Source organism: Silene latifolia, chromosome 11, assembly GCF_048544455.1.
Source record: "Silene latifolia isolate original U9 population chromosome 11, ASM4854445v1, whole genome shotgun sequence".
Lineage (NCBI taxonomy): Eukaryota > Viridiplantae > Streptophyta > Magnoliopsida > Caryophyllales > Caryophyllaceae > Silene > Silene latifolia.
In genome coordinates this window covers 7,870,593-7,896,339 of record NC_133536.1, presented here as the reverse complement: position 1 = coordinate 7,896,339, position 25,747 = coordinate 7,870,593, and the positions used below count along the sequence as shown (strand labels likewise).

The following is a 25,747-nucleotide window of genomic DNA, read 5'->3' as shown; positions in this document are numbered from 1 at the left end:
GACAACTGTGTACTATTATAGATAAGAAAAAGTCAGAAATATACATACCTGTTACCATACAAACCGAGGGCTAGTAGAGACCCATGAACTAGAAAAAGCACAACCAACATAACTAAAATTACAAAGAGAGTTGACACCAAAACAAAGACGACGCTTTTTAAACGGAGGATGGTGGTCAAGCTGGAACGAGCAATAATCTTTTCTCTTAGAACACGCGCCCCGCTCTTGGACTCCCCGTCAACTCGCAAAAAAAAGTAGATGAACGTCTGATCATCAACATAGATTTATTCATTACCTTAGCTCGAACCCGATTCGAGCAATGACTACTGGTAGAATTCCCCACAAATCTGCTACAAACTGCTCTTGAATGCGTCTTCGTGACTGCAGAAAATACAAACGGACTTGGACATGTCAAAGTGTTAGAACCGACCTTCAGAGGATGGTCCAAAATAGCACCTTCAGACAAAGAAACTTTGGTAACCTCGCAAAAGTGATTAGAAACCTTCTCAGGTGACAAACGAGGCTTCTTAACTTCATGAGAAATAGCCTCATCGTCATTGAACTTAATATGATTAATAGCTGGATCAAAGTCCACTGCTGGATAATGATTTTTCGGCAAAGGAGGATAAGAGGAAACTGCTTCCCCATCGTCATTGAACTTAATATGATCTGGATAATGATTTTTCGACAAAGGAGGATAAGAGGGAACTGTTGCTTCCTGTGAAGGATCTTCATTGAGGGTTCCCGGAAAAGATGAAGACTGAGAGAAGAGGGGGCGAACCTTCATATAAGCCCCTGATTTGGGATGGAAAAATTGTAGATTCCTCCCAAGTTTCAAGTTTTCGTAATCTTTGTGTGACAGATACAATTTTTTGTGGGCTTGTCTTTTGTTAGAGAAGCTGCATTTTGTAGTTTCCGGGGCAAAGGTAAGAGAAGGGATATTATCACATTGAAATGGCGAGGGAGAGGGAGACTCAGAACCGGAGTCCATAAACATGTCAGAACTCGCGCTACTTACAAACTGGTCACAGCTAGTCGCATTGGGTAAACATTCCATATTAGTATATTACTACACGAGGCTGTACTCACAGCACCAGGAGATGTAAACTTGTTGTCTATATTACTACCCAACCACTGTTCAAAACCTCAACAATACGCAAGACCATTCAGACCACCCTTAACGAAACATAATTCACACCACAAAAACCGAAAGAAAAAGTGGGTCCCCGCCACATTTTTTTCAAAATAACTTAAAATATTACTCCAAATTAACCGTATTATTATCCGTTATCCACAAAATCCACAACAAAAACTCCTAACTCCATTAACCGATTCCACGACCGCCGGAATTCCGACGACATCAATGTTTCCGGCGAAAACTCCGCCGTCAAACCTCCCTTTCTACGACGTCGTTTTACGGCCGCCATGTTTCCGGTCGTCGAGTTTCTTTCTCCACCGTAACAACCACCGTCTCTTCGCCTCCTTCTTTCCGGTTGCGATCGCAGCAGTAGAAGCTTCTAGAACGAAGTGTAGTTGTCTGGTGAATTCCTCAGCGCTTAGTGATTTTGAGGAGAGAGAAAATCGAAGTGATGGTAAAATTGTTGATGATGATGATTCTTCTTCTGATAATAATGATCTTATTCTTCCGAAGCAGAATTCTCCTCCTGATTTGCTCTCCCTTGGAATTCCCGAGCCTGTTTATCAGGTTTTGTTTTTTCTCGATAAACTTATCGTGAGACCGTCTCATATAAAAATAAAAATTACTCCGTTCTTGAATTATTACAACTTTACTGTTTCGAGAATTGTGTTTGGATGTGTTACTCGTATATTCGTATGTAGTAATTGTAGATTAGGTATTCATAAATCATAAGTGATCAATTCGGTCGAATGCTTGCTTAATGAGTATGTGTTCCAAAACTGAGCTTAAGGTTTTTTTTCTCGAATCTCTGAGTGATGTTCTCGCTTACAAGTTTCTTGTGAGATCGTCTCATATAAGAGTTAATTGCAACTTTATTGTTGCAAAATGTTAGTGTTTAGATGTGTTATGTAGTAATTGAAGATAAGTTATCGATAAGTGATTAATTTGATCGAATACTTGCTTATGAGTTTGTGTTTATCGTGTTTTTTTCTCGAATATCGAGAAATATTTTCGCTTGTAAGTTTGTTTGTCGTGAGATCGTCACATATAAGAGTTACTTGAATTAGTCAACTAAACCGTTGTAAGAATTTAGTTTATGGATATTTGAGTGATCAATTTGTGTTTGGTGGAATACTTGCTTATGAGTTTGTGTTTGAAACCTGAGCGTTTTTTAGGGTTTTCCTCTTTCATTTCGATTAATACTTTCGCTTGCAAGTTTGTTATGAGATCGTCTCATGTAAGAGTTGCTTGAATTAGTGCGCTGACTGCGCTCTAACTGTTTCAAGAATATCGTTTTTGGATTTCTGTGGAGTAGTAATTTAGCTTAATAAATGGTTGATTTGCTCAAATATTTGTTTAAGAGTTTGTGCTTGTTGGGTGTACTGCTTCGTTTGTCGAATTTTTTCTACAGAAGAACCTTTTCAGCTGCAACTCCTGATTTTAATAGATTTGTTTTCGGATCCTGAATATTAAGTTCAACTATAGCCAATTCAAAGATCTTTCTTGAGTTTACTTAAAATTCTGAGTGTGATTAGATCAATAAACAGTACTCCTAATCTGTATAAATTGTCGACACTCGACAGGGGAAGGAGTTTAATTACGACTTCTTGTGTTTTCCTGGTGAGATTTTATTAAAACTGAACTTTACTGATTATGATTGATTGATTGTATGATCAAGTGTGATGTAAGAATTGTAGAAGATAGAAAGATAGAATAGAATCAGAGAATTGTATTATGAAAAAGTAAGTGCAGAAATACACAATGTTCTCATATTTATACACTGAGACCACCGACTTTCCTCAACTAACTAATCCCAACTAACTATGGTTAGTTCTAACAGAATTAAGTTAGTTACAAAATAGTTAGTTAGATGCCTAACTAACTTATATCTATAATATTCCCCCCTTAAGCTGGACTAGTTTGAAAGATCAGTCCAAGCTTACGAGAGAAAAAAGAATGCTGATCTGCCCCTAAGGGTTTTGTCATTATATCAGCTAATTGATTGCCAGTCCTGATATGCTTAGTAATCAGAAAGCCCTCTAGTTGTTTATCCCTTACAAAGTGGCAGTCTATGCTCAAATGTTTGGTTCTCTCATGGAAAACCGGATTTGCTGTGATATGGATTGCTGCGTTGTTATCACAATATAGAGTAATTGGATGAGTAACAGGCACATGTAGATCTTTAAGAATAGCTGCCAACCAGACCAATTCAGATGTTGTATAAGATAAACTGCGATATTCAGATTCAGCAGTGCTTTTGCTGACAGTCACTTGTTTCTTGGTTTTCCAAGAAATCAAGGATTGTCCTAATAAGATGCAGTAGCCACTAAGAGATCTGCAAGAATAGGCACATTGTCCCCAATCTGCGTCACTGAAGGCAGTTAACTGAAGATCAGAATTAGACTTGTAGAATAGGCCTGCATTAATGCTGCTTTTTAAATACTTGACAACATGCAATGCTGCCTGCATATGAGGTACTCTTGGTTGAGATACAAATTGGCTCAAATGCTGCACACTGTAGGATATATCTGGCCGTGACATATTTAGATAAAGCAACCTTCCTACAAGACGTCTGTACTGTTCTGGATTGTCCAACAGTTCACCCTGGTCTGTGGAAAGTTTAAGGCCTTTTTGCATAGGAAATTTAACAGCTGAGCAATCTTCCATCTGTAAATCTGCTAAAATATCCATGATGTACTTTCTTTGGTTTATCATCATCCCTTCACTGTTTCTGGATATCTCTAAACCTAGAAAATATCTCAGGTTCCCTAAATCTTTAATAGAAAATGCTTTATCCAACTGTTGCTTGACTGCATCAATCTCAGTTGTTGATGTACCAGTTAACAACATATCATCAACATAGACTAAGAGAACTGTAAAATCCTTAGTCTTTGGATCTTCCTTGGTGAAAAGAGAATAGTCTTGTTTAGACTGCACATACCCCAAGCCTGTTAGGAACACTGTAAGCTCCTTATTCCACTGCCTACTAGCTTGTTTCAATCCATATAACGACCTTCTTAGCTTACAGACCTTGCCAGGTTCTATTTCATAACCCTCAGGTGGTTTCATATATACATCTTCATCAATAAACCCATGTAAGAAGGCATTATTGATATCCAACTGAAATAATGGCCAATCTCTTGCTGCTGCCACTGCTAGTAGGGCCCTAACAGTAGTAAACTTAGCAACTGGAGAGAAGGTATGCTTATAATCTTTATCTTTAACTTGATTGAACCCCTTGGCAACCAACCTAGCTTTGAACCTCTCAACTGTGCCATCAGGTTGATACTTAATTTTATATACCCATTTGGATCCAATGGGTTTGTGTCCTGGTGGCAAAGAAACAACCTCCCAAGTATGATTATCTTCCAGAGCTTGAACTTCCTTTTGCATAGCCTTGACCCATCTATCATCAGTTTTTGCTTGACAGTAGGAATAAGGCTCATGCTCTTGCATAACACTAGCAAGAGATCCAACATACTCTGGATCATAGCCTTCCAAAGTAGGTAAAACAGTTGCCTGAAAAACTGCAGCAAGTGAAGTGCTTGCTGAAGACAACCCCTTGCCAGGTAACTTGTAGTGATAGTCTTGCAAAGAAGAAGAAATTTGTCTAGTTCTTGATGATCTTCTGACAGGCTCAATGACCTGCCTAACTCCAATAACCTCAACTGGATCAGGAATACTTGGACTGGTATGAATTCCAGTGTCCTGACTTTGTGAGCTGTTGTCTGGTTCTTGAGAATTAACAATAATTGAAGAAGTGGCAGGATTCACCAACTCAGTGGTTGTGATATCCAAATTCTCATAGCTTCTATCTCTCTTAAAAGGAAAAACATTTTCCTGAAATCTTACATCTCTGCTAACAAAAACCTTATGTAACAATAAATCATACAATCTATAACCTTTTTGCCTATGTGGATACCCAATGAATATACAATGCCTTGCCCTTGAACCAAACTTATCACTAAAAGTAGGTGGCATTGTAGCAAAGCAACTACATCCAAAAACTCTTAAAGTATCATAAGATGGTTTCTCCCCAAAAAGCAATTCATAAGGGATCTTGTTTTGAATAGCAGAAGATGGCATTAAGTTAATTAGATGTGTAGCTGTAAGAAGACAGTCTCCCCAAAACTTAATGGGCAAATTAGCATGTAATCTAAGGGCTCTAGCAGTTTCCAACAAATGTCTATGCTTACGTTCAACTCTCCCATTTTGTTGTGGGGTTCCTACTATACTGGTTTGATGCAAAATACCTCTTGACTTAAACAAAGAATCACAATGCTGCTGCAGAAATTCAGTACCATTATCTGATCTAACAATCTTAATTTTGCTGTCAAATTGATTCTCAACATATAAAATGTAATCTTTTATTAAACTTGCAACTTGATCTTTGTTTTGAAAAAGAATTGTCCAGGTATTACGTGAGTAGTCATCTAAAATAGTCAAGAAAGATTTAGCTCCTGTCATAGAAGGTGTCCTGTAAGGACCCCATACATCCAAATGAATTAACTCAAAACACCTAGTAGCTCTACTTGAACTAGCAGGAAAAGGTAACCTGTGATGTTTAGCATAGATACAAGTATTGCAGGCAAAATCTCTTTTTATTACATTCTGAAAATCAGGTACATATTTCAACTTATCAACAGACATGTGCCCTAACCTTACATGAAACAAATCTAAAGTTTTGGAGGATGCATAAGAAGCAAATTTCTGTAAAGTAATTTTGTTTAATAAGCTATTTCTATAAGGACTTTGAAATTTATTATGAACTAATGCTTTAACTAAGCCAACAGATTGATTAACACCCTCAGTCTGCAATCTCCTATTAAACCTGTATAAGTCTCCCATCCTGGTTCCCTTTGCAATTACTAGCTTATTTGAAAGGTCCTGAAATTCACAACCAGATGCAGTAAAAACAACAGTTAAACGATTATGGTCAAGTAACTTTCCAACTGACAAAAGGTTTTGCTTGAAATCAGGGATAAAAAAGACATTGAACAGCTGTAAATTATCAGTTAATGCAACAGTGCCTATCTTGTGCACTAGCTTAACACTACCATCAGGCAAACCAACTCTTATTGGTTTCTTAAATACTTGAACATCAGTCAAAATGGTAAAATCATGTGTCATATGGTCTGATGCGCCAGTATCCACAATCCAATCATGCAAATAACCAGTCTTATTAGCAGTGAAAGCATAAGACAGGGGAGAAAACTTACCTGCAAAATTAGCAGATGAAACATGAGGTTGTTGGTCAGAAATTCTTTTCAGAACCTGATCAACAACAGAAGTAACTAGTCCATCTAGCATATCTGCAGTCAATAAAGAACTGGAACTAGCACTGCACCCTGCACGATCAACCTCAGAAATAGGATCTTCATCCAAGGGAGAATCAAGCAAAAGATCAGCTGCATTGGCTCCTCTCTTTGGATAACCAGATCCAACTTTAGCCTTGCCTTTCCCTTTGTCTCCTGGAAAACCCTTGATCACAAAGCAGTTCACTGGATTATGACCCGTCTTTTGGCAATGAGGACACTTTACCAAACCAAAACAAGTTTCCCTGGTGTGACCATCTCTGTTGCAATTATCACAATGCTTAGTTGCAGTTTCTGAATTCTTGACATTCTGATAACCCCCTTTTTTATGATCAGTACTCCTGTAACTAGCGTATGCATTTGCTTCAGTCAAAGAACCCACAGCATCTGTAATTTGTTTCTGACGCTCTATCTTTTGTAAAAGACCAAGAACTTTACCAATGGATGGGAGTGGATCCATGGAAAGAATTTGTGTGCGTATTCCATCATATCCAGAATTTAGATTCATGAGAAATTGAATCAACTTAGCATTGTTATCCCTATCCACCACTCTTCTCATCAGATTACAAGTGCAAAGATCCATCTTTCCACAAGTACAAACAGGCAATGGATCCAAACAATCCAAAGTTTCCCACAAATTCTTGAGCTTACCATAATACTCAACTAGAGACAAGTTGTCCTGTACTACAGCACCCAACTCCTTTGTTAACTGATATATCTCAAGCGCGTTAGCCTGACCATATCTCTCTAACAATTCAGACCATAGTTCCTTAGAAGACCGAACATACTTCAAGCTTTCCTTCAATGGCTTCTCTAAAGAATTAGAGATCCAACGCATGACCATAAAATCGCACCTTATCCATTGATTGTGCCTTTTATCAGTGACAGGAGGTTTTGGTACCGACCCATCTATAAACCCAAACTTATTTTTTGCAGCCAAACTCATAAGCACCTCCCTTTTCCATCCCATATAATCATGGCCATCAAAAGGAAATGTAGTGAGAGATGCATTTGGTTGGTCAGATTGAGACAGGAAAAGTGGGTCGTCATAGTAATCAAAGTTTGTGTTTGATGAATTCTCAGTTTCAGGCATGATGAAGAAATGTCAAGAAAATGTGAAAGAAAATGATATATGTCGAAGAGAAAAAGAACAGAGTAACAAATCAAGAAGATGAAGATTGTTGCGGAAGCAATAGAAATGATACCTCTAACCTTGTAATATTCAAGGAAGAGATCAAATCACCAGAATCATGTATCTGACGACTGATACCATATTAAAACTGAACTTTACTGATTATGATTGATTGATTGTATGATCAAGTGTGATGTAAGAATTGTAGAAGATAGAAAGATAGAATAGAATCAGAGAATTGTATTATGAAAAAGTAAGTGCAGAAATACACAATGTTCTCATATTTATACACTGAGACCACCGACTTTCCTCAACTAACTAATCCCAACTAACTATGGTTAGTTCTAACAGAATTAAGTTAGTTACAAAATAGTTAGTTAGATGCCTAACTAACTTATATCTATAATAGATTTTGAATTGGCATGACGTTACTGATTCTACCAAACAATCTAAATCTTTCGTGAAACGAGGTATGACATTAACGAAAGGTCCAGAGGATTTTGAACTGTGTAAGATCGTTGTATTCGCACAACAATCTCATACAAATTTTATCTTAAGTTAGTAACACACCCTTCAAGGTTTAAAATCAAAGTTTACAATTGGCAACACGCCATTAAATTTGTTTATCTTGTGTTTGGTTGGATGAAATAGGTGGTGGAAGTGACATTGGATGGCAAGATTTCAAATAAAAACATCAATAGAAGGCACTTGCTGAAATCCAGTGGTGAGATTATTCATCTTTTCTTTAGCTTTCTAGTAAACTAGAAGTAGTACCTACTGAAATTGCGGCTGTGCTATGTTTCAGCCAATAATCGAAAGTAAATATAGTGAAATGTTGTTTCCTTGTATATAATCTATGCTGGGGTGTGAGATGATTTCTGTTGCATTTCAGATATCATACTTTATACTCCGTATATGCGTAACTTCTGTGACAGTTGACAAGCATTTGATCCATGCTAGTTTGATTGTCAAATATGTTAGATACGGTGTACTAGCTTAGATTTTGATTGCCACAGATTTTGGAAATAATTCTGTTGATATTTTTGTATGTTAGGCCTTCGCCCTCGAGATATACGTAGTGTTGATCCATCCTTGTGGTTGACAAACTCAATGCCTTCACTGCTGGTATGATGTGCAATCTTGTGTAGGACTCATTTTTGCAATCATCTCAATGCCGGAAATTTCCAGTTGCATAGTTACATATTATGCAATTACTCTTACGGCTTGTTTGGTTTGAGGTCATTATATGGAAATGCTAATACTGTATCTGTCTGGCCTTCTGTAAATCATAGGTCCGAGAGCATGCTATTTTGTTGAACTTGGGCTCCTTGCGGGCAATAGTCATGCAGGAACGTGTTCTCATCTTCAACTACAACCGGTATGGGGTCCTCTGCAGAATTCTGTACATGCTATTAGATTAATAAGGTGTCATGGATCGAGTCTATCCCTTATAAGTTATAATACGAATGAACTCTAGTGATGCGTTGTTTGTTAACTATCTTTAGGAGAGGAGGGAAAGCTTTCATTGATTCGCTGCTACCTCGTTTGAGTCCTGAAAATACAAATGGAGGGATGTCGATGCCATTTGTGCTTGAGGTAAGATATCATATCAGAGACATGTGTCATGCGAAACATAGTTCAGGTGTTAAGATTCAAGAATGTTTTCTAGGCCACACAAAAGTACATTGTTTTTCTATTATATGCACTGAAGAGCTCATCATTAATATTTATAGGTTGTTGAAGCAGCCTTGGTTTCACGAATACAACGTTTGGAGAAAAGGATGATGGATTTAGAACCTCGTGTGAGTATGAAAACGCAGTGAGTATAATTTTGTTATTATTACTATTGAAAATGTTGTAGACCTGAGTGCGCCCTGCAAGATGACGGATGCAAACTGACTTTTTGTAGCAGTATTTCTGAAGAAAAATGTTTTAGAGGGTGAACTGTTGAGATATTGTAAACCAAATACAAACTTTGAAACGATGGGCTAATGTGGGAGATCTTTTTCGTAAATTTTAGGTCCAATCACTACTTGAAGTCCTGCCAAACCGGTTAACGGGAGACATTTTAGAACAACTACGAACTAGCAAGCAAACACTGGTATGATATCATTTTTGTATGAACACAAATTCAGACTGGCTTTAATGGAAAATTATAACCAATATGTATTATGTTCCTTTTTGCAATTTGCAAAGGTTGAATTGGGATCACGGGCAGGAGCTCTTAGGCAGATGCTATTTGATCTTTTGGAAGATACGGATGAAATTCGGCGGATATGTATCATGGGACGGAACTGCACACTTAACCGAACAAATCATTCCATGGAATGCCCTGTTCCTTTGGATAAAGAAATTGCAGAAGGTGAGTCCTATACGGTCATCGTTTATGCACTCAGAACATGATTGCTTTAAATCTTACTCCGGATACACTCTATCTGATGCAGAAGAGGAAGAAGAAATTGAAATGCTTCTGGAAAATTATCTTCAGAGGTAACTTTTTGCTTTCTGCTCATACTGCAGGGCAGTTTATACTACAGGAGTTCAATTTATGATGACCTACCCGAGTTAGAAGTGGTTGAAATTGCTAGTATAACTGATAGAAACTATGATCCCGCATAATTTTAGCTTTTTGTTGAGCATATGATGTCCATTATTTCGAAGGCCTGGTACCAATTGAGTAGAAGCTCCAGGATCTTCAGGATCTCTTATGAGCCGCTTCTTTTGAATGCTGCAGCTGCCTTTATATGATGTGATGCTATCTCCCACTTGTACTTTCAGATGTGAATCTCTCCATGGTCAAGCTGAAAGGCTTTTAGATTCTGCAAAGGAGATGGAAGACTCACTCGCTGTAAACCTAAGGTCAGTGCAGTGATCTGCATCTTTAATCAATTTAAGACAGCGCAGCCTTCTGCAACTTATAATCAATGTTTGGATTCAATGCTTACAATTTGGCTATCTTTAATCGGCATTTGTTAACTGTTCATCTTATTATGTGTGACAGTCTATAGACAAGTTCTAGAAAAGTAAAATGCGAAACACAACTCCCACTGACAAATTTCCTAGTTTCCAGTTTCAGATGTTCAACTAATACTTTTCCGAAGTAAATACTGCATTAAAAAGTTCGTATTAGCTTATGCCTTCTGGCCTATGGGTCCTCTCTCGATTGACACCTTTAGTACTTCTCTGTCGAGCTACCCTCAACTACAACCTAGAGCTTTTTTTAATCCAACTCACTGGAATAATAGCTAAACCAGAAATAAATGATTTAAGGCTGAACGGCCATATTCGTGCTCAAGCAAGCTTCTGCTTATAAGTCTCACGTAGTTTTGGATTCTGATTCTGGAAATTTTGTAGGCTATTTGTAATTTTAAGTTGGTTATTTTAGGTACCAGTCTCTTCTATGTGAGCACATGTTTTTGACTAATTCTAGATGCATTGACTTCCAATATGAAATGATTTGTTGATGAGGGATTCATGATGCTCTTCTGATATTCAATCCCACGTTAGAATGATACAAGTAGATACCAGACACCATTTGACTCTTTCAGCAATTTGCATCATAATTATGTTAGTTTTACTGTAAACGAAAGCGTCTTCACTCTTGCTATCAGAGAGAGCAATGCATACATGCTTGACCTTTTGTGATTCTACACCTCTAGAGCACTGGCAGATGCACGGCGATATGCAAAAGTTCCGAAAAGAAACGATTAGAACTTGTAGTTTTTTTAGAATTATGTATAATCTTCAGCGCTGACCCAAAAATAAAATCTTCGGTGTCCACAAGGGATTCTCAGTAATGGGCATTTGCTAAATGTATTGTTCTGTAAATTTGTGCCAGTTCTCGAAGACTCGAAGTTAGCAAAGTGGAGTTGCTTCTTCAGGTTGGCACATTCTGTGTAGCAATTGGAGCCCTGGTTGCAGGTGACACTAATAATCCACTTCCTTGTTCTCAGTTTATACTGTACATCTGTAATAAACCTATATTCACAATGCCATTATGAAATCATGATGTTGTTCCTTATTGGGCTGCAGGCATTTTCGGCATGAATCTGAGATCGTATCTTGAAGAACATTCGGTAAGTCTCAATCTATAGCATGGTCGTATAGACGTATATAGAGATGGCAATTATGGGCCAAATCGAACCGAAATCGAACCGACCCGAAGGAAAAAAGCTGATCCAAACCCAACTCTTAATAACCCATACCCGATCCACTATCTAAAACCCGTATCCAAATCCACTATTGGAAAACCCGGACCAAATCCAAACCCTATCCATTCGTACCGAACCCGATCCAATCAAATATTTTTGAAATTTTAGGCTTTATTGTACTTCAAAATTCAAAATTTTGCATATAAAATGAATTTTTATATAGTCAAATCAAATTTTGGATCGGGTTTTGGATAATATGGTGGATCGGGTATAGATTTGGAGTGGATATGGATTCGGGAAAAGAATAATGTATTGGGTATGGATTTTGAAATTCTAGATATGGATAGGTGATCCACTAAGTTAGTGGATCGGGTTTGGATCTTGCAAAACCCAATCCATTGCCGTCCCTAGTCGTATATCGAATCAACACGCCACTGATTTGCATAAATCCTTGAAACCTGTTATTTGGTCTGTTATTTGGTATACAGCTGCTGTTATTCTGAGTAAATAGTAACTCTCTTCACCTTGCAGATGGCCTTCTGGTTCACTACGGCGGGAATCATGGTCGGTATTTTGGTGGGATTCTTCCTGATGTATTCCTATCTGAAGAAAAGGAAAGTACTATAATCTCCTCGGACATATTGTCGAAGTAAATGATTTACATTACAAGTATACAACCCATTTTTTGGTTGCGTTAACAGCCACTTGTAGGCAACCCTCCTTAAGGGCCTTCGAGTTTGTGATCCTACCCTGATCAGTTGATCATGCACAATAGCCTCTGAGGTATAGGTTGAATAACTTGAAGGTGTTTTCTGATTGTTGGCTAAAACACGAAGATGAGAGTTATATGTCATGTATAACATTACTCCGTATTTAACAATATAGTTCCACATTATTGTCGCCGACTTTTTTCCAGTCTATCCCAAAAATGTTAAATATTTTCTATATATTGAGCAGAAAAAATTTGTATTAAGCATAATCCGAGATAATAACATTAAACAGTTATGTTGTTCAAGTCATTAATTAGATCGTTCTGAAACGGACCACCAGCAGACCACTAACAAAAATAATATTACAAATATTCTAATAACGAGAGCAAAAAAATACTTGACGAGAGATCTCCATACGCCGCCTTCGGGCTCTAACCAGAAACTAGGGAAACTTCACCAAGGAAAATCAGGAAACCACAAGAGTTGTCCCAGTGTAAAAAAAACTCATCCAGCTTAGGCGGTGGTTGGAGCGGACTCAGTCTTCTCATTCTCCGTGTCCATTGGCTCAGGAATTGCATCTTCGTAGGTCTCAGGGTTTGCATCATTGTCACCAGCAGGAGACTGATCCTCACTGTTCTGAGGTGGTTGTGGCTCCGGTGTTGCAGGCTTAGCTGGGGCCGGTTCAGGTTTAGGTTTCGTCATTATTGGTCTACACAGCCTGTGATGAAAAATTCAAATCGTAAATTCAGCGAGTACACGGGGAAAACCAACATACAACAAACACCTCGCTAATTATATAATCTCTACATTTTCTCTTTATTGTCCAAATCTTCTCTCACAAATTTCCCAAATCAACGAGATGAAAATTTTCAGATTACATTACAATTACCTGTCAATGTCTCCTGCCTTCTCCCACAAATCAGCTGTTCTCAAGACGGGAGTTGCATACTTGGGCAGTGCATCTTGCTGCTGCTGCTTCTCTCTTAGCCAAGCCTCTGCTTCAGTGCAAGCATCTACGACCTACAAACAGCAGAGAATCCCATCTCAAGTAACCGATTACAAAAGTAGTATAGTATTGATGCAAATTTTATGCGCAACACTACCTTCTGTTTTTCTGGAAGCTCAATATGGTCAAAGTTTGGATCTGCAGTTGCTGCTTCCCTGAAACTATTTACATGATTGTTAAAATTTTGGATGACACCACTCCGCTCCATATGCTCCTTGTATCGCTCTTCAATTGGGTCTCCTTTCTGAAATTCAAAATTAGAGAAGTATTAAAAAAAAAAAAAAATCATTGCTTAGTATCTAATACCCTATCCCTAATGTGAACAAATAACTTCTCTCTACAACACCGTTATCCGCAACCACCGAGAAAGAAACACGGGAAATCTCTAGTGTATGAATCACTATGTCATTACATTTTTCAGATCATTGAGCTTTGCAGTATAAACACTCTTGGTCTCGTCTTCTCCATCCTCATACAGCCAGTCTTCGACCTCCTGTAGTGTAGCAATAAACTCGTCTTTCTCTGAAGGACTGACAAACTCGAAGTATTTGTCATTGAGCTGGATATCATGACAACACAGACAGAAAAAAACAGATCAGATACAAAATAATATAGTAACAATCAAATTATAGAGACGGCATTGTCAAATAAGACTCGAAAGAAAAGCGCACAGCGCACCTTGTTTCTCATGTCGTATACGTAAGCTTCCAAAGCATTTTTGCGATCCTTGGTTTCTTCCATGACACGATCTTGTAAGGCCATCTCAAATTCCACCTCAGCTGCTTTCTCTACCTCGGCTTTTGATAGTCCACCATAAACTAACTCTGACACGGGGACTGTGGTCCTCTTGACCTTTTTCTTTGAAGCATCAGCCTGTACAGTACAATACGGTATCAGATTGGTAGTAGAAATTATTTGTACAACAAATTCAGTGCTGCCAGAGTGCCAGTCATATTGAAGTGCATCGACAACGGTAGAGGTGGCCCAAAATTACAAACCAAAATGGTAATTTAAAATCACGTACATTCTAATTTCTAAAAACAACCATCGTCATGAGACTCAAACCACTTCATACGAAAGAGGACCACGAGGCAGCACCGTAGGCCAAAGTCCTAGAACCCGTCAATCTAAAATTCTAAATAGGAAGAAATACAGAGGCATACCTTGACATCTGTATCCATTTGCACTGGTTTTGCTTCAGCCTCAACCGCAGAGGTCTGCGCAAAGTCAGGGACACCATTTTCCGTCGTAGGAGCTTCGCCATTGGCATCTTGCATATTCGCATCAGTTTCAGGAATGATTCCTCCGTTGGGAGCGTCAGTGTCCATCTTAGCCGGTTCTTTCACAACAGGAACATCAATTTCTTCTTCTTCCAAGAGCTGGGATAATAGAAAATAATATTAACTCGGTACTTCTTCCTGAGGAAAGGGAAAGGAGGGAAGAAGGGTCCAAAACTAAAATAATTGATCAAATAACTATAAACTCACCGTAGCTGACTCGACAGACACAATCCCATGCAGATTTAATCTTACTCTTACTTTAAGCTCGGCGAGATCACCATTAGCAGATTCAAACGGACCAATCTGTTCAATCAACAGAAAGACTATGATCAGAAGCAGATAAGATATGCTCCAAGTAGTAAATGATAGAAACAGGATCCAGTGTAACAAATATCATTATACACAACACCACTTACCGTGTATGTACTGATTTGGGCTGGAGCTTGCAACTCACTAACATCGGCATAACTCAAATCCAAAGCCAATGTGCCCGACCTTCTAATTGTTACCTCCTTCAAAGAAGGTAAAGGAGTTCCATTGGGTATCACAATGACGCTTTGCTGCCCCTCAGCTGCTCCATCCTGGCCCTCGGCAGCAAAACCTTTCCATGACATGGAAATGGGGAATGGAAAGCTTTCGTTAACCTGCACGCCAAAAGTCGCATAAACATTCCATTGTACAAAAAATCTAGAAAAGCAGGAAAGGGACAGCCAATCGACAAGGCAGATAAAATGAAGTAATTAACATTTGCCAAAAGTAGACGGACTTTTGAGCAGTATGGAGCAGAACGTAATAACATGCTCACAACACAAGCTTGAATAATTGACTGAATCAAGTTACCTGAAAGTCTTTAACTCTGAACGTTGGGCTACGAATTGCACACTCCAAAGCACAGCCCTTTGCCACACACTCACTGGCATTCATTGTTCGTCGGGGCTCCTTCCCAAAGAATTCAGTCAAAATTCTTATGATGGCAGGGACCCTTGAACCTGAGCCAACCACCTCGACAGTATGAATTTCTTCATTGGTAAGACCAGCTTCTGAAAGAGCCTTTTCCAAAGGCTTCTTCACTCGCTCCAAAATCGGGATACTAATTTGTTCAAATTCATCTCTCTTAATGAATCCTCTCACATCCTTCTCCTCCATTAGACACTCAATGTTCAGTGGGGCCTCAGGATTGGCACTCAGAACCTTTTTCAGTTTCTCACAAGCTGTCCTGAGCCTGAGGCAAGCCCTTGCATTTTGATACACGTCAATCTTGTACTCGTCCTTGAACTTAGCAGCAAAATGCTCAAAAAGGACCTCATCAAAATCCCGGCCACCCAAAGAACGGTCAAACGAATGAGACAAGATCTTGAGTTGGCCTTTTTTGAAGGCAGCAATGCACACTTGTAAACTCGAGTGACCGACATCAACGAATGCTACATTTATAGGGTCATTTTCGGGTAAGTCTGTCTTGTAGATACCATAGGCCAATGCAGTAGCTGTTGTCTCATGGATCAAACGGAGAGGATGTAACCCGGCAATTGTAGCTGCATCTAGGATAGCTCTTCTCTGAAGATCAGTGAAGAAAACTGGGATTCCAATGCAGCAATCCACAACTGCAGCATTCAAATTCTTTTCGGCTATGCCCTTCAAATTTGAAAGCAACATACCCAAGACTTGTGTTGGTGTGAAAGTCCTGGTTTCCCCTAGGTACCTTGCATGAATCAAGGGAAACCCGTCAGGTCCTTCAGTTACTGTAAACGGCACCAATTTAATATCTTTTTGCAACTCAGGATCAGAAAACGGTCGACCTATGAGTCTTTTAATTTGGGAAATGGTATTTTTAGGGTTCATTAATGCAGATGCAGCTCCGGCTGTTCCAACGAAACGCTGCTTCTCACCAAAGGAAACAATTGAAGGAGTCTCCCGTTTGGACTCATCGTTGAGGACAACATCAATACCTCGTTGCCTTGCAACAGCAACGACACAGCTCTCGTTACCAAAATCAAATCCGACAACGCTCATCTTTCAACTATAGAGCCGTTTATCTGAAAAATTTGACAAAAAATAATTCAATTAGATAACTAATCGAGGAGCATATGCATGTACTATAAAGATACACAAAGATGGCAACATAAACATTGAACATCCCCTTTTTCACAACCCAAATGTGTTCACTTCCCCAAGAAGCACGAAGAAAAAGATACAGCACAGATCGAAATTTTTTAACGACATTCATACAGTCACTGTGTTGATAAAGTAAGTCCAACCTTCCCTACATGACAATATTCTCAGCAGATGTACCGAGTACAATTCAGCGTGATTAGCATACAGATTAAGTCACCACTCTAATACTCCATAAGACTAGATCAAACCAGCCTCATTAGCAGCCAAGCAAGCAGAACATTACTCAATGCCTAAAAAGAGGCTCTAAGTCAAAGTGAGTAGAGGTCAGAAGTATACAACTCCTTAAATTTACTCTGATTAAAAAAAAGGGTGTTTGTCAAAGATTCGAAAATTTACTCTACCAGAAATAGTTGAATTATTATTGGCATCACCAAATCCTGTAGCTAAGCTGGGTTTTGAAGTGAGGAGGACCAAACATAGATCGAATATTCTAACTTGGGCTGATTGGTAATGCAATTAAGTTACTAGGGAAAAAGATAGACAAACAAATAAGAATAATCAAAATTTGAGCGGAAACCCCTACTGACCCCCTCGCCAATCCATTAACCAATGCCACATTTGTGGCGTGGTCACCAAATTTTCCAAATCAACTTACACCTAAAACGCTTGACTGACTAGATCCTTATTAGTTATATCGTAAGTAACCAACCACCCAGACTCACATTACGCCATTACTTGCTTTTTAGCAAGGAGTTATTTACAGCAGCGTCATATAAAATCAACAAATTAAGGTATAATTATATGCTGAAACTAATATAGCACAATATATCACACAAACGACATACTAACCGGATTAACCTGCCATAATACAGCTAAACCAAAAACAAGAATATTTTTTTATACATTTAAACCCTAATTACTGATTCTCAGCGGTTGCATAGCGAGTTATTTACTGCTATGTTACATAAAAATCAACAATCCTTTAAGCTACGAAGCTCAGCTGAAACTCTTATCAGACAATTTGTCGAAAACACTATTTTAAACCGAAGTACCGGGCTCATATACAACAATTCATCAAACAAACAACGTATTAAACTGTGCATTAACATGTGCTAATTGGTTAATTACAGATCAACAATCCAAAAAAAGTGTGTTTTTACCTTCATTAACCTAATTACCGAAGCACTGGACTCATATACGGCAATTCATCTAACAAACAACGTATTAAACTGCATTAACATGCAAAATTACCGTTCAACAATCCAAAAAAACATGCTTTTAGATTCATTAAAACCTAATTACCGAACTACTGGACTCATATACGACAATTCATCGAATAAACAACGTATTAAACTGCACTAACATGCATAATTTCGTTCATCAATCCAAAAAAACACGCTTTTCAATTGATTACAAATTATGTTACTCCGATACTTCACTTTGGTTGCGTCACAGAGTGTCCGAGACAGCAACATTACAAAACATCGTTTTATACCAAAAAAATAAAAACTTTGCGAAAAATATCAGTAGCAAAAACTCCGACACCGCGTTGTGTCCGAAACATGCAACCGAGTCAGATTAACAAATATTAAAAACCTAAATTACTTCATATCACTCCAAACGCGCATAAACAATAACAAATTCAATCGAAATCAATCAACATTGACAAAATATGATCAAAATTTGAATACAGTAAGATAAACAGATGAATCGTACCGTATGGACGGAGATTGGAGAGCGTCGGAAAACGGCGGCGCGGTGGATCGGACGGCGGAGAAGAGGAGAGCGAAGAACACGCTGGTGGTTTTGCCGAAAGAAGAAGGTTCTGGAAAAGTTGAATATAGTCGAGAAGACAAAAGTGATGGGGTTTTATACGAAGGAATAAAAATCAGGTGATTGGTGAGGGGTTTTATACGAAGGAATAAAAATCAGGTGATTGGTGAGGGGTTTATGACGGCATTTGGAATTTGGAAAGGTGGTGTGATGTCTAGAATCTACGCAATACATTATTTTATTTTCGTTCTAGAATGTTCTTTCCAACACTCTTGGGAATTGGTATTTCGGCCCTTTGTCCCTATACTTGTTTAAGCCCGGTTCTTTCTAGCTTAATTTCGTTTTATTTCGATTTAGCTTAGCACTTCGGATGGTTCTGTTTAGAGAAGGCAATGGGTCGTGCTGCGTTAGCCCGATTTTCCCACCCCATCGCGGCCGGCCTCATGGCATGGGCAAATTTGTACCGCCCATCGTGCTTGGGGTATTTTTAATGGTTTTTTAATTATTTATCCCTAAAACCTTCGTGCCTCGTGTAGGTTGTGCCTAGGCACGGTTTTTTTGGAATTTTGGCGTCGCGCCCCGCCTCTTACCCGGTCGTGCCGGATCTGGGCCACCTCGTTTTCTTCACCGTGTCGTGATGTGTCCGTGCCGAATTCGTGCCCCCCGTCTTGGCCCGTCCGAATTGCCTGCTCTAGTTCTGTTCAGCTCACCTCTTCACAAATTAACTCTTATTTCAGCTGCTTTCTTGTTCACCTCAGCTCTATTCAATTCTGTTTAGTTCAGCTCAACTTTATTCAATTCAATTCAGTTCCGCTCATTTTACCCGAAAAGAACAAGGCCTTAGATCAAGCAAACATACATAATCGTGTTGAATTTACCTTGTCTTTATATGTAAACGAGGTGTGAATCCTTCAACTCAAACCCAACAAAATAAAATATTTGTTGGGTTTGTTTTGACCTCCACTTATATAAATGAATCATGAATTCTCAAATTTGTGTTGGGTTTGTTCACCGTTGCATTGTTTCGGCACATTGCTTAGAGTAGGTGGATTATACATCTGGTGTATTACCACCAATTCTATAGTTTCTGAGCATTATAATAAACTTTTTGAGTTTTGTTTTAAAAATTATGAGTTTACCATAAAATTTCTGCGTTTATTTACTTTAAACATTAAACAACAACAACAACAACATCAGAGCCTTAATCCCAAAATGATTTGGGGTCGGCTGACATGAATCATGCTTTAGAACCTACTTTAAACATTAAGTTCTAAAAAATTACAATAAAACTAAAAAACATTATATATAAATTTAGTAAAATTTGAGTTTTAATGGAAAAAAATTAAAATTTAACTTATAAATTTTAATAAGCTCAAAAAAAATATGCATATGCTCAAAAACAAATAAAGTTTGAGGTAATAAACTCAAAAAATATACATATATGCTCAAAAATAAAAAAATTGGAGGTAATACATCCGATATATGTTCCTTTTTCTCCATTATTTGCTATACATCACAGCGGCTAAAAAGAGCCATGATACAACCAAAGCTATAAGACAATATTTCTCCTTTATTGCACTTCTTCTTGCTTCAAACTTGAGACCCATACATTGCCTCTCTAGCTCTTTCACCGTATCGCCTTTCTCTGATAATAGAACCTCCATCTTCTCATACTTATTCTTGAATTCTGAAAGTTTTGCCTTGATTGTTCTTTTCTCTTCCATCAGCGTTTCATCCCTTTTGCTTGCCTCGAACTTGAGACTCTTACACCGCTTCTCTAGCTCTTTCACCGTATTGCCTTTCTCTGATAATAGAACATCCAGCTTCTCATTCTTAACCTTCAAATTTGAAAGTGTTGCCTCGATTGTTCTTTTCTCTTCCATCATCATTTCATCCCTTTTACTTGCCTTGAACTTCAGATCCATACACTGCTTCTCTAGCTTCTTAAGCGTATCGTCTTTCTCTAACAATAGAACCTCCATCTTTTCATTCTTAAACTTCAATTCTGAAAGTAATGCCTCAGTTGTTTTTTTCTGTGCCATCAACATTTCATCCCTTTTGCTTGCCTCGGACTTGAGATCCATACATTGCTTCTCAAGGTCCTTCACCGTATTGTCTTTCTCTAATAATAAAACCTTCATCTTCTCATTCTTAAGCTCCAAATTGGAAATTATTGCCTCCATTGTCCTTTTTTCTTCCATCAACATTTCATACCTTCCAAATTGACCGACAACTTTGCTATTTTCCTGCAAAAATTCAAAAATTAATATCACACAACAAAATCCCATATAAACTAAAAAGCACCATCCTGAAATTCAAAGCACTTTATATATAACAGACCCAAGAAGCAACATCATAGGACTAGCCCACCAGGCTCCAACCCCAACCGGTGTTGATTGGAAAACAAAATCAATTTCGCCCAATATGGCCTACTTCAATAAACAGGTCAGTAGGCCTCGAATGCCATGAGCTTAAAAGGGTAAGACAGCCACAAAAACGTACCTTGTAATCTTTATCCATCTGCACTGGTTTTGCAGCTTTTGCTTCAGCCTCATGAGCAGAGGTCTCTGCAGACTCAGGCATATCATTTTCCGCCGTATAAGCTTTGCCCTTAGCATTTTGCATAGTCACAACAGTTTCAGGAAGGAGGCCTCGATTAGAAATATCAGTAGAAGCTTCTTTCACAACAGGAATGGAAGTTTTTTTCAGAATAGGAACGGAAACATCAATATCCATCTTAGAAGCATCTTTCACAACAGGAAACGAAATTTCTTCCAAGAGCTGAAATAAAATTAACTAAAAGTAACTCCCTACTGTTGCAAAAAGAGAAGACATCGGAAGGGAGAAAAAAAAAAAGCGACAAAACTTATAGTAGTAATTATTAATCGCCAGTAGAGGTAGACTAACCGTAGCTAAATCGGCAGACACAATCCCATGCAGATTTAATCTTACTCGTATTTTAAGCATTGCGCGATCACCACTGACGACTTTGATTGGACCAACCTATTCATTCAACAGAAAGACTAAGAACAAAGGCAGATAAGATATGGGAAACAGAACTGTACAACTATGCCCTCCAAGTTAATGATAGAAACAGAATCCAGATGTAAAAAAAAACATCCGAAATAATACCATTTACCATATATGTACTAATATGGGCAGGGGCTTGCAACGCACTAGCATCGGCATAATGGAAACTAACAGCAAATGTGCCAGATGTTGCAACTGTTACAGCCTTCAAAGAAGGTATAGGAGTTCCTTTGGGTATCACAATAGTGCTGTACTGATCCACAGCGGCAACTCCGGCAAGACCTTTCCATGACATGGAAATTGGGAATGGGAAGATATCGTTAACCTGGATACATGCAAGTAACATTAACATACCAAAGGTTGAGAGGAATGAGAAAGCAAGAAACAGAAGGCCATAACTCGCAAAGCAGAAAAAAATGAAGTGATTAACATTTTGCCTGAAAAAAAATAACTAATCATGTGCTCAGTTCATGAACACTTAGACTAGGTACCAGATGATTAAGACGGCACACCCGACCCACAAACAACAGAAGCTCATTTATTTAAAAAGTATCAGCACTAATAACAAAAGTACCAGAACGCAGGCTTAAACAAATGACTGTTTCAATTACCTGAAAGTCTTTAACTCTTATTGTCGGGCTATGGATTGCACACTCCAACGCACAGCCTTTTGCCAGAGACTCACTAGCATCCATTGTGCGACACAGTTCCTTCCTAAAGAACGCAGTCATAATTTTCATGATAGCCGGAACCATTGAACCTGAGCCGACCACCTCGACAGTATGTATTTCTTTAGTACAAAGACCGGCTTCTACAAGTGCCTTTTCCAGAGGCTTCTTCACACGCTCCAAAATTGGAATACTAATTTCTTCAAATTCATTCCTCGTAATAAATACTCTGACATCCTTCGCCTCCATTAGACATTCAATGGTCAATGAAGCCTCATGATTGGCACTTAATAACTTTTTCAGTTTCTCACAGGCTGCCCTAAGTCTGACGCAAGCCCTCTCGTTCTGATGCACATCAATATTATATTCATCCTTGAACTTAGTAACAAAATGTTGGAAAAGGATCTCATCAAAATCACGCCCGCCCAAAGAGCGGTCAAATGAATGAGACAAGATCTTAACTTGGCATTTCCTAAAGGCACCAATGCACACTTGCAAACTCGAATGCCCGACATCTACGAATGCCACATTTATAGGGTCATTTTCAGGTAAGTCAGTCTTGTAAAAACCATAGGCAGATGCAGTAGCTGTCGTTTCATGGATTAAACGCAGAGGATTTAAGCCGGCAATTATTGCTGCATCTAGGATAGCTCTTCTCTGAAGATCAGTGAAGTAGACTGGTATTCCAATGCAACAATCCACAACAGACGCATTCAGATTCTTCTCTGCTATGCCCTTCAAGCTAGAGAGCAACATACCCAAGACTTGTGTTGGTGTGAATGTCTTGTTTTGCCCCAGGTACATCGCATGGATCAACGGAAAACCATCAGGCCCCTCAGTCACTGTAAATGGAACCAATTTAAGATCTTTTTGCAGCTCAGGATCAGAAAATGGTAGACCTATGAGTCTTTTTATCTGTGAGATGGTGTTTTTAGGGTTCATCAATGCGGACGTAGCACCGTCTATTCCAACAATAGGCTGTTTCTCACCAAAGGAAACAATAGTGGGAGTCTCCCGTTTGTACTCGTCGTTGAGAACAACATTAATAACATGCTTTGCAACGGCAACGACACAGCTCCCATTACCAAAATCAAATCCGACAACACTCATTTTTCAAGTGTAGAGTTGATTATCTGAAAAAAATTGAAACATTCAAATAGATAATGAGGAAAGAAAAAAGCGTATGTACAATGTAACATATACAACATGGTAACATAAACATCCCTGGTTTTGCAACTTCAGTTGCTTCTAATAGGAATAATTATAATAGGTGGGCATCAACCATCACCTTAAGGTTTTGGTTGAGATGGTTGACATGGTTCATCTAACATAGTATCAGAGCCAGCCAGTGTGACTGAAAGTCACGGGTTCAAATCTTGGCAGCCTCCAATAACTCACGAAGTGGAAATTCAGCACATGGTATGAGGGGGCCTGTGCACTAACCACTCTTCGAGCCCAAGGTTCAAGGTAGGCCTTACCCTACCTTACAGGGCAGACCACCGGCCTCTTTTAGGACTTAAAGTGGTTTTTACACATCGCCTACCAATAGTCCGGGCTATAGTTTAATGCAATGAGTGTCGAACTCCTGACTTTGTTGCCAGAAGGCAAACTCTTTACCATCAGGGCCAACCTTGTTGGTATATTATTAAGTAATGTAAACTCGATACCCAGTGGAGCAGAAGGTCTCTATTCAGACAGTCATTTTCGTCTGAAGGCTTCCAACGGGTCATATATGACTCATTTACAGCCAAATGTGTCATAAGGCCAGTTTAAATGTAATCCTATTTAAATGGTCAAATTTTAGCATAAAAATGAGAATTTTTTTCAATAATGGTGCCCAATCACAAACAAATTAACAAAATGGGTATTGTTTCAAAGTAATTACCCAAAATGGGTCCACGTCATCACCAAAACTAGGCTCGGATTCAAGTCGCTCTCCCGCTCAACGACCTTACCCAAAGTGTCACCTACTGTCCACCCAAACCTGAGTATGCTACTTCAAGGCAAGTCGCTCGGGGAGTGAGCGATTTCAGGTAAAAACGCCCTCCCCCACAGCGACTTGGGTGTTTGCAAAAAAAAAAAAAAAAAAAAAAAAAAAAAAAAAAGGGGAAAACGCTGTTAATTCGATTCGAACATAGGACCTCACACAAAAACAACATTTAGACTATAGAACCTAACCACCAATCCAAGCAAATTAATATCTTAAAATCAAGTGCTTAAACTTAATATTGAGTAATTATTGTTCAAGTCCCAAAATGCATTTATACTCTTAGGATTAAATATTTAATTTTAAACGCACTAATAAATCATTAAAATATGCTTGGTGTTTTGGTCAATGTGTGAATTGTAAATTTAAGCGTTTTACATCGCGGGTTCAATTCCCATGAACCACACTTTTCGACCTTAATCCCGAACCTAGCATCGCCAAAACCGAGCCTACGTGGACCCATTTTGAGTAATTAGTTTCAAAGTCACCCCATTTCGTTAAATTCTTTGTTATTATACCCCATTTTGGGAAAAAATCACAAAAGGTTGTCGACGGACCTGTCTGAAATGATAACTAGTACTACTAAAATCGTCAAAATATAATATCCAAAATAGTAAATTTGGATGAGAAAACAAACCCATGTTCAAAACTTCAAACCATTAACGAAGAATTTGGGGAAGTAACGACTTAAAATCTCATTTATAATTATTTTTAAAAATTCCAACAAGCAGCAAACGCGCGTAAACAACAGGAAGTATTAAAATGAAGTACTAGTAACATGCAAAACTTACACTTCAATGATCTAAAGTCATAACCTTAACCAAAAAAATAATAATCCAAAAGTCATACCGTATAAACGGTGATCGGGGACAGTCCGGCGGAACGGCCTGCGCGGTGACTCGGATGGCGGAGAAGAGATTAAAAAATCAGGTGGTCGCAGATTGTGGAAGTTATGGAGTAGTTCAAAACTGATGAATTTATTGAAGAAACATTGAGGTAATTAATTAATCAACAACATACCTCCATTTCTTTTCTCTCAATTCCCTCTCCAAACTCATTATTTCTTCTATACTCTATTAACCCTTTATTTTTAGGTATAAATCGTAAACTCAGATATAACCCTTTACGAATGTTCTTTGCCAGTTGCCACGCTCTAGGCAGGGGCGAACCCAGAAATAAAATTTAGGGGTAGCGAATTTTTCTGATGTTGTTTTACACTTATGTTAAGGTGTATATTTAAAAAATTTGGGGTAGCAAAAGTCGATAATCTTAATCATTTTCTGGGAATTTGGGGTAGCGAGTGCTACCCTTTGCTACTATGTAGGTTCCCCACTGGCTCTAGGAAGTTGGACGGGTCTATGAGAGTACGACTTGGTGTGGCACTGATGTTAGACATTTTCCAACTGTTTTATTCTTCCGAATTTTTTTTTTCAAAAACTATCTAT

At 38.5% G+C, this 25,747-nt stretch overlaps 3 protein-coding genes across 3 annotated transcripts; 1 reads left to right on the top strand and 2 right to left on the bottom strand.

Moving 5' to 3' along the window:
• The first annotated feature begins 1,168 nt into the window (after positions 1 to 1,168).
• LOC141610894 (magnesium transporter MRS2-11, chloroplastic) lies at positions 1,169 to 12,628 on the top strand. The gene is made up of 13 exons (XM_074429192.1): positions 1,169 to 1,705; positions 8,237 to 8,309; positions 8,640 to 8,710; positions 8,878 to 8,963; positions 9,091 to 9,181; positions 9,319 to 9,387; positions 9,606 to 9,686; positions 9,782 to 9,947; positions 10,030 to 10,075; positions 10,364 to 10,444; positions 11,424 to 11,506; positions 11,618 to 11,661; positions 12,268 to 12,628. Exons 1-13 carry the CDS (start codon positions 1,364 to 1,366, stop codon positions 12,361 to 12,363), a joined length of 1,329 nt encoding a protein of 442 aa, XP_074285293.1. The 5' UTR covers positions 1,169 to 1,363; the 3' UTR covers positions 12,364 to 12,628.
• A 59-nt stretch (positions 12,629 to 12,687) lies between these two features.
• Positions 12,688 to 18,829, bottom strand: LOC141610893 (heat shock 70 kDa protein 15-like). The gene is made up of 10 exons (XM_074429191.1): positions 18,561 to 18,829; positions 15,573 to 16,765; positions 15,149 to 15,376; positions 14,940 to 15,035; positions 14,616 to 14,831; positions 14,131 to 14,325; positions 13,865 to 14,011; positions 13,550 to 13,696; positions 13,336 to 13,466; positions 12,688 to 13,164 (listed from the first exon to the last, which is right to left on the bottom strand). Exons 2-10 carry the CDS (start codon positions 16,740 to 16,742, stop codon positions 12,960 to 12,962), a joined length of 2,535 nt encoding a protein of 844 aa, XP_074285292.1. The 5' UTR covers positions 16,743 to 16,765; positions 18,561 to 18,829; the 3' UTR covers positions 12,688 to 12,959.
• Positions 18,830 to 20,007: 1,178 nt separating this feature from the next.
• On the bottom strand, positions 20,008 to 25,364 carry LOC141610892 (heat shock 70 kDa protein 14-like). Its single transcript, XM_074429190.1, has 6 exons — positions 25,152 to 25,364; positions 22,259 to 23,448; positions 21,757 to 21,972; positions 21,525 to 21,620; positions 21,120 to 21,398; positions 20,008 to 20,863 (listed from the first exon to the last, which is right to left on the bottom strand). The coding sequence occupies exons 2-6, from the start codon at positions 23,423 to 23,425 to the stop codon at positions 20,117 to 20,119; spliced, it is 2,505 nt and encodes an 834-aa protein (XP_074285291.1). The 5' UTR covers positions 23,426 to 23,448; positions 25,152 to 25,364; the 3' UTR covers positions 20,008 to 20,116.
• Positions 25,365 to 25,747: the final 383 nt, after the last annotated feature.

Excerpts from the sequence above, each read along its gene's own strand:
- LOC141610892 (XM_074429190.1), bottom strand. The coding sequence starts at position 23,425 with ATGAGTGTTGTCGGATTTGATTTTGGTAATGGGAGCTGTGTCGTTGCC. Across the intron at positions 21,973-22,258 it reads TAAGAGTTAAAGACTTTCAG|GTTAACGATATCTTCCCATT; the intron begins GTAATTGAAACA and ends GCATGTATCCAG. Across the intron at positions 21,399-21,524 it reads TGTCTGCCGATTTAGCTACG|CTCTTGGAAGAAATTTCGTT; the intron begins GTTAGTCTACCT and ends ATTTTATTTCAG.
- LOC141610894 (XM_074429192.1), top strand. The coding sequence starts at position 1,364 with ATGTTTCCGGCGAAAACTCCGCCGTCAAACCTCCCTTTCTACGACGTC. Across the intron at positions 8,310-8,639 it reads GCACTTGCTGAAATCCAGTG|GCCTTCGCCCTCGAGATATA; the intron begins GTGAGATTATTC and ends TTTGTATGTTAG. Across the intron at positions 9,687-9,781 it reads GAACTAGCAAGCAAACACTG|GTTGAATTGGGATCACGGGC; the intron begins GTATGATATCAT and ends CAATTTGCAAAG.
- LOC141610893 (XM_074429191.1), bottom strand. The coding sequence starts at position 16,742 with ATGAGCGTTGTCGGATTTGATTTTGGTAACGAGAGCTGTGTCGTTGCT. Across the intron at positions 14,832-14,939 it reads TGTCTGTCGAGTCAGCTACG|CTCTTGGAAGAAGAAGAAAT; the intron begins GTGAGTTTATAG and ends CTATTATCCCAG. Across the intron at positions 14,326-14,615 it reads AAATGGATACAGATGTCAAG|GCTGATGCTTCAAAGAAAAA; the intron begins GTATGCCTCTGT and ends TGTACTGTACAG.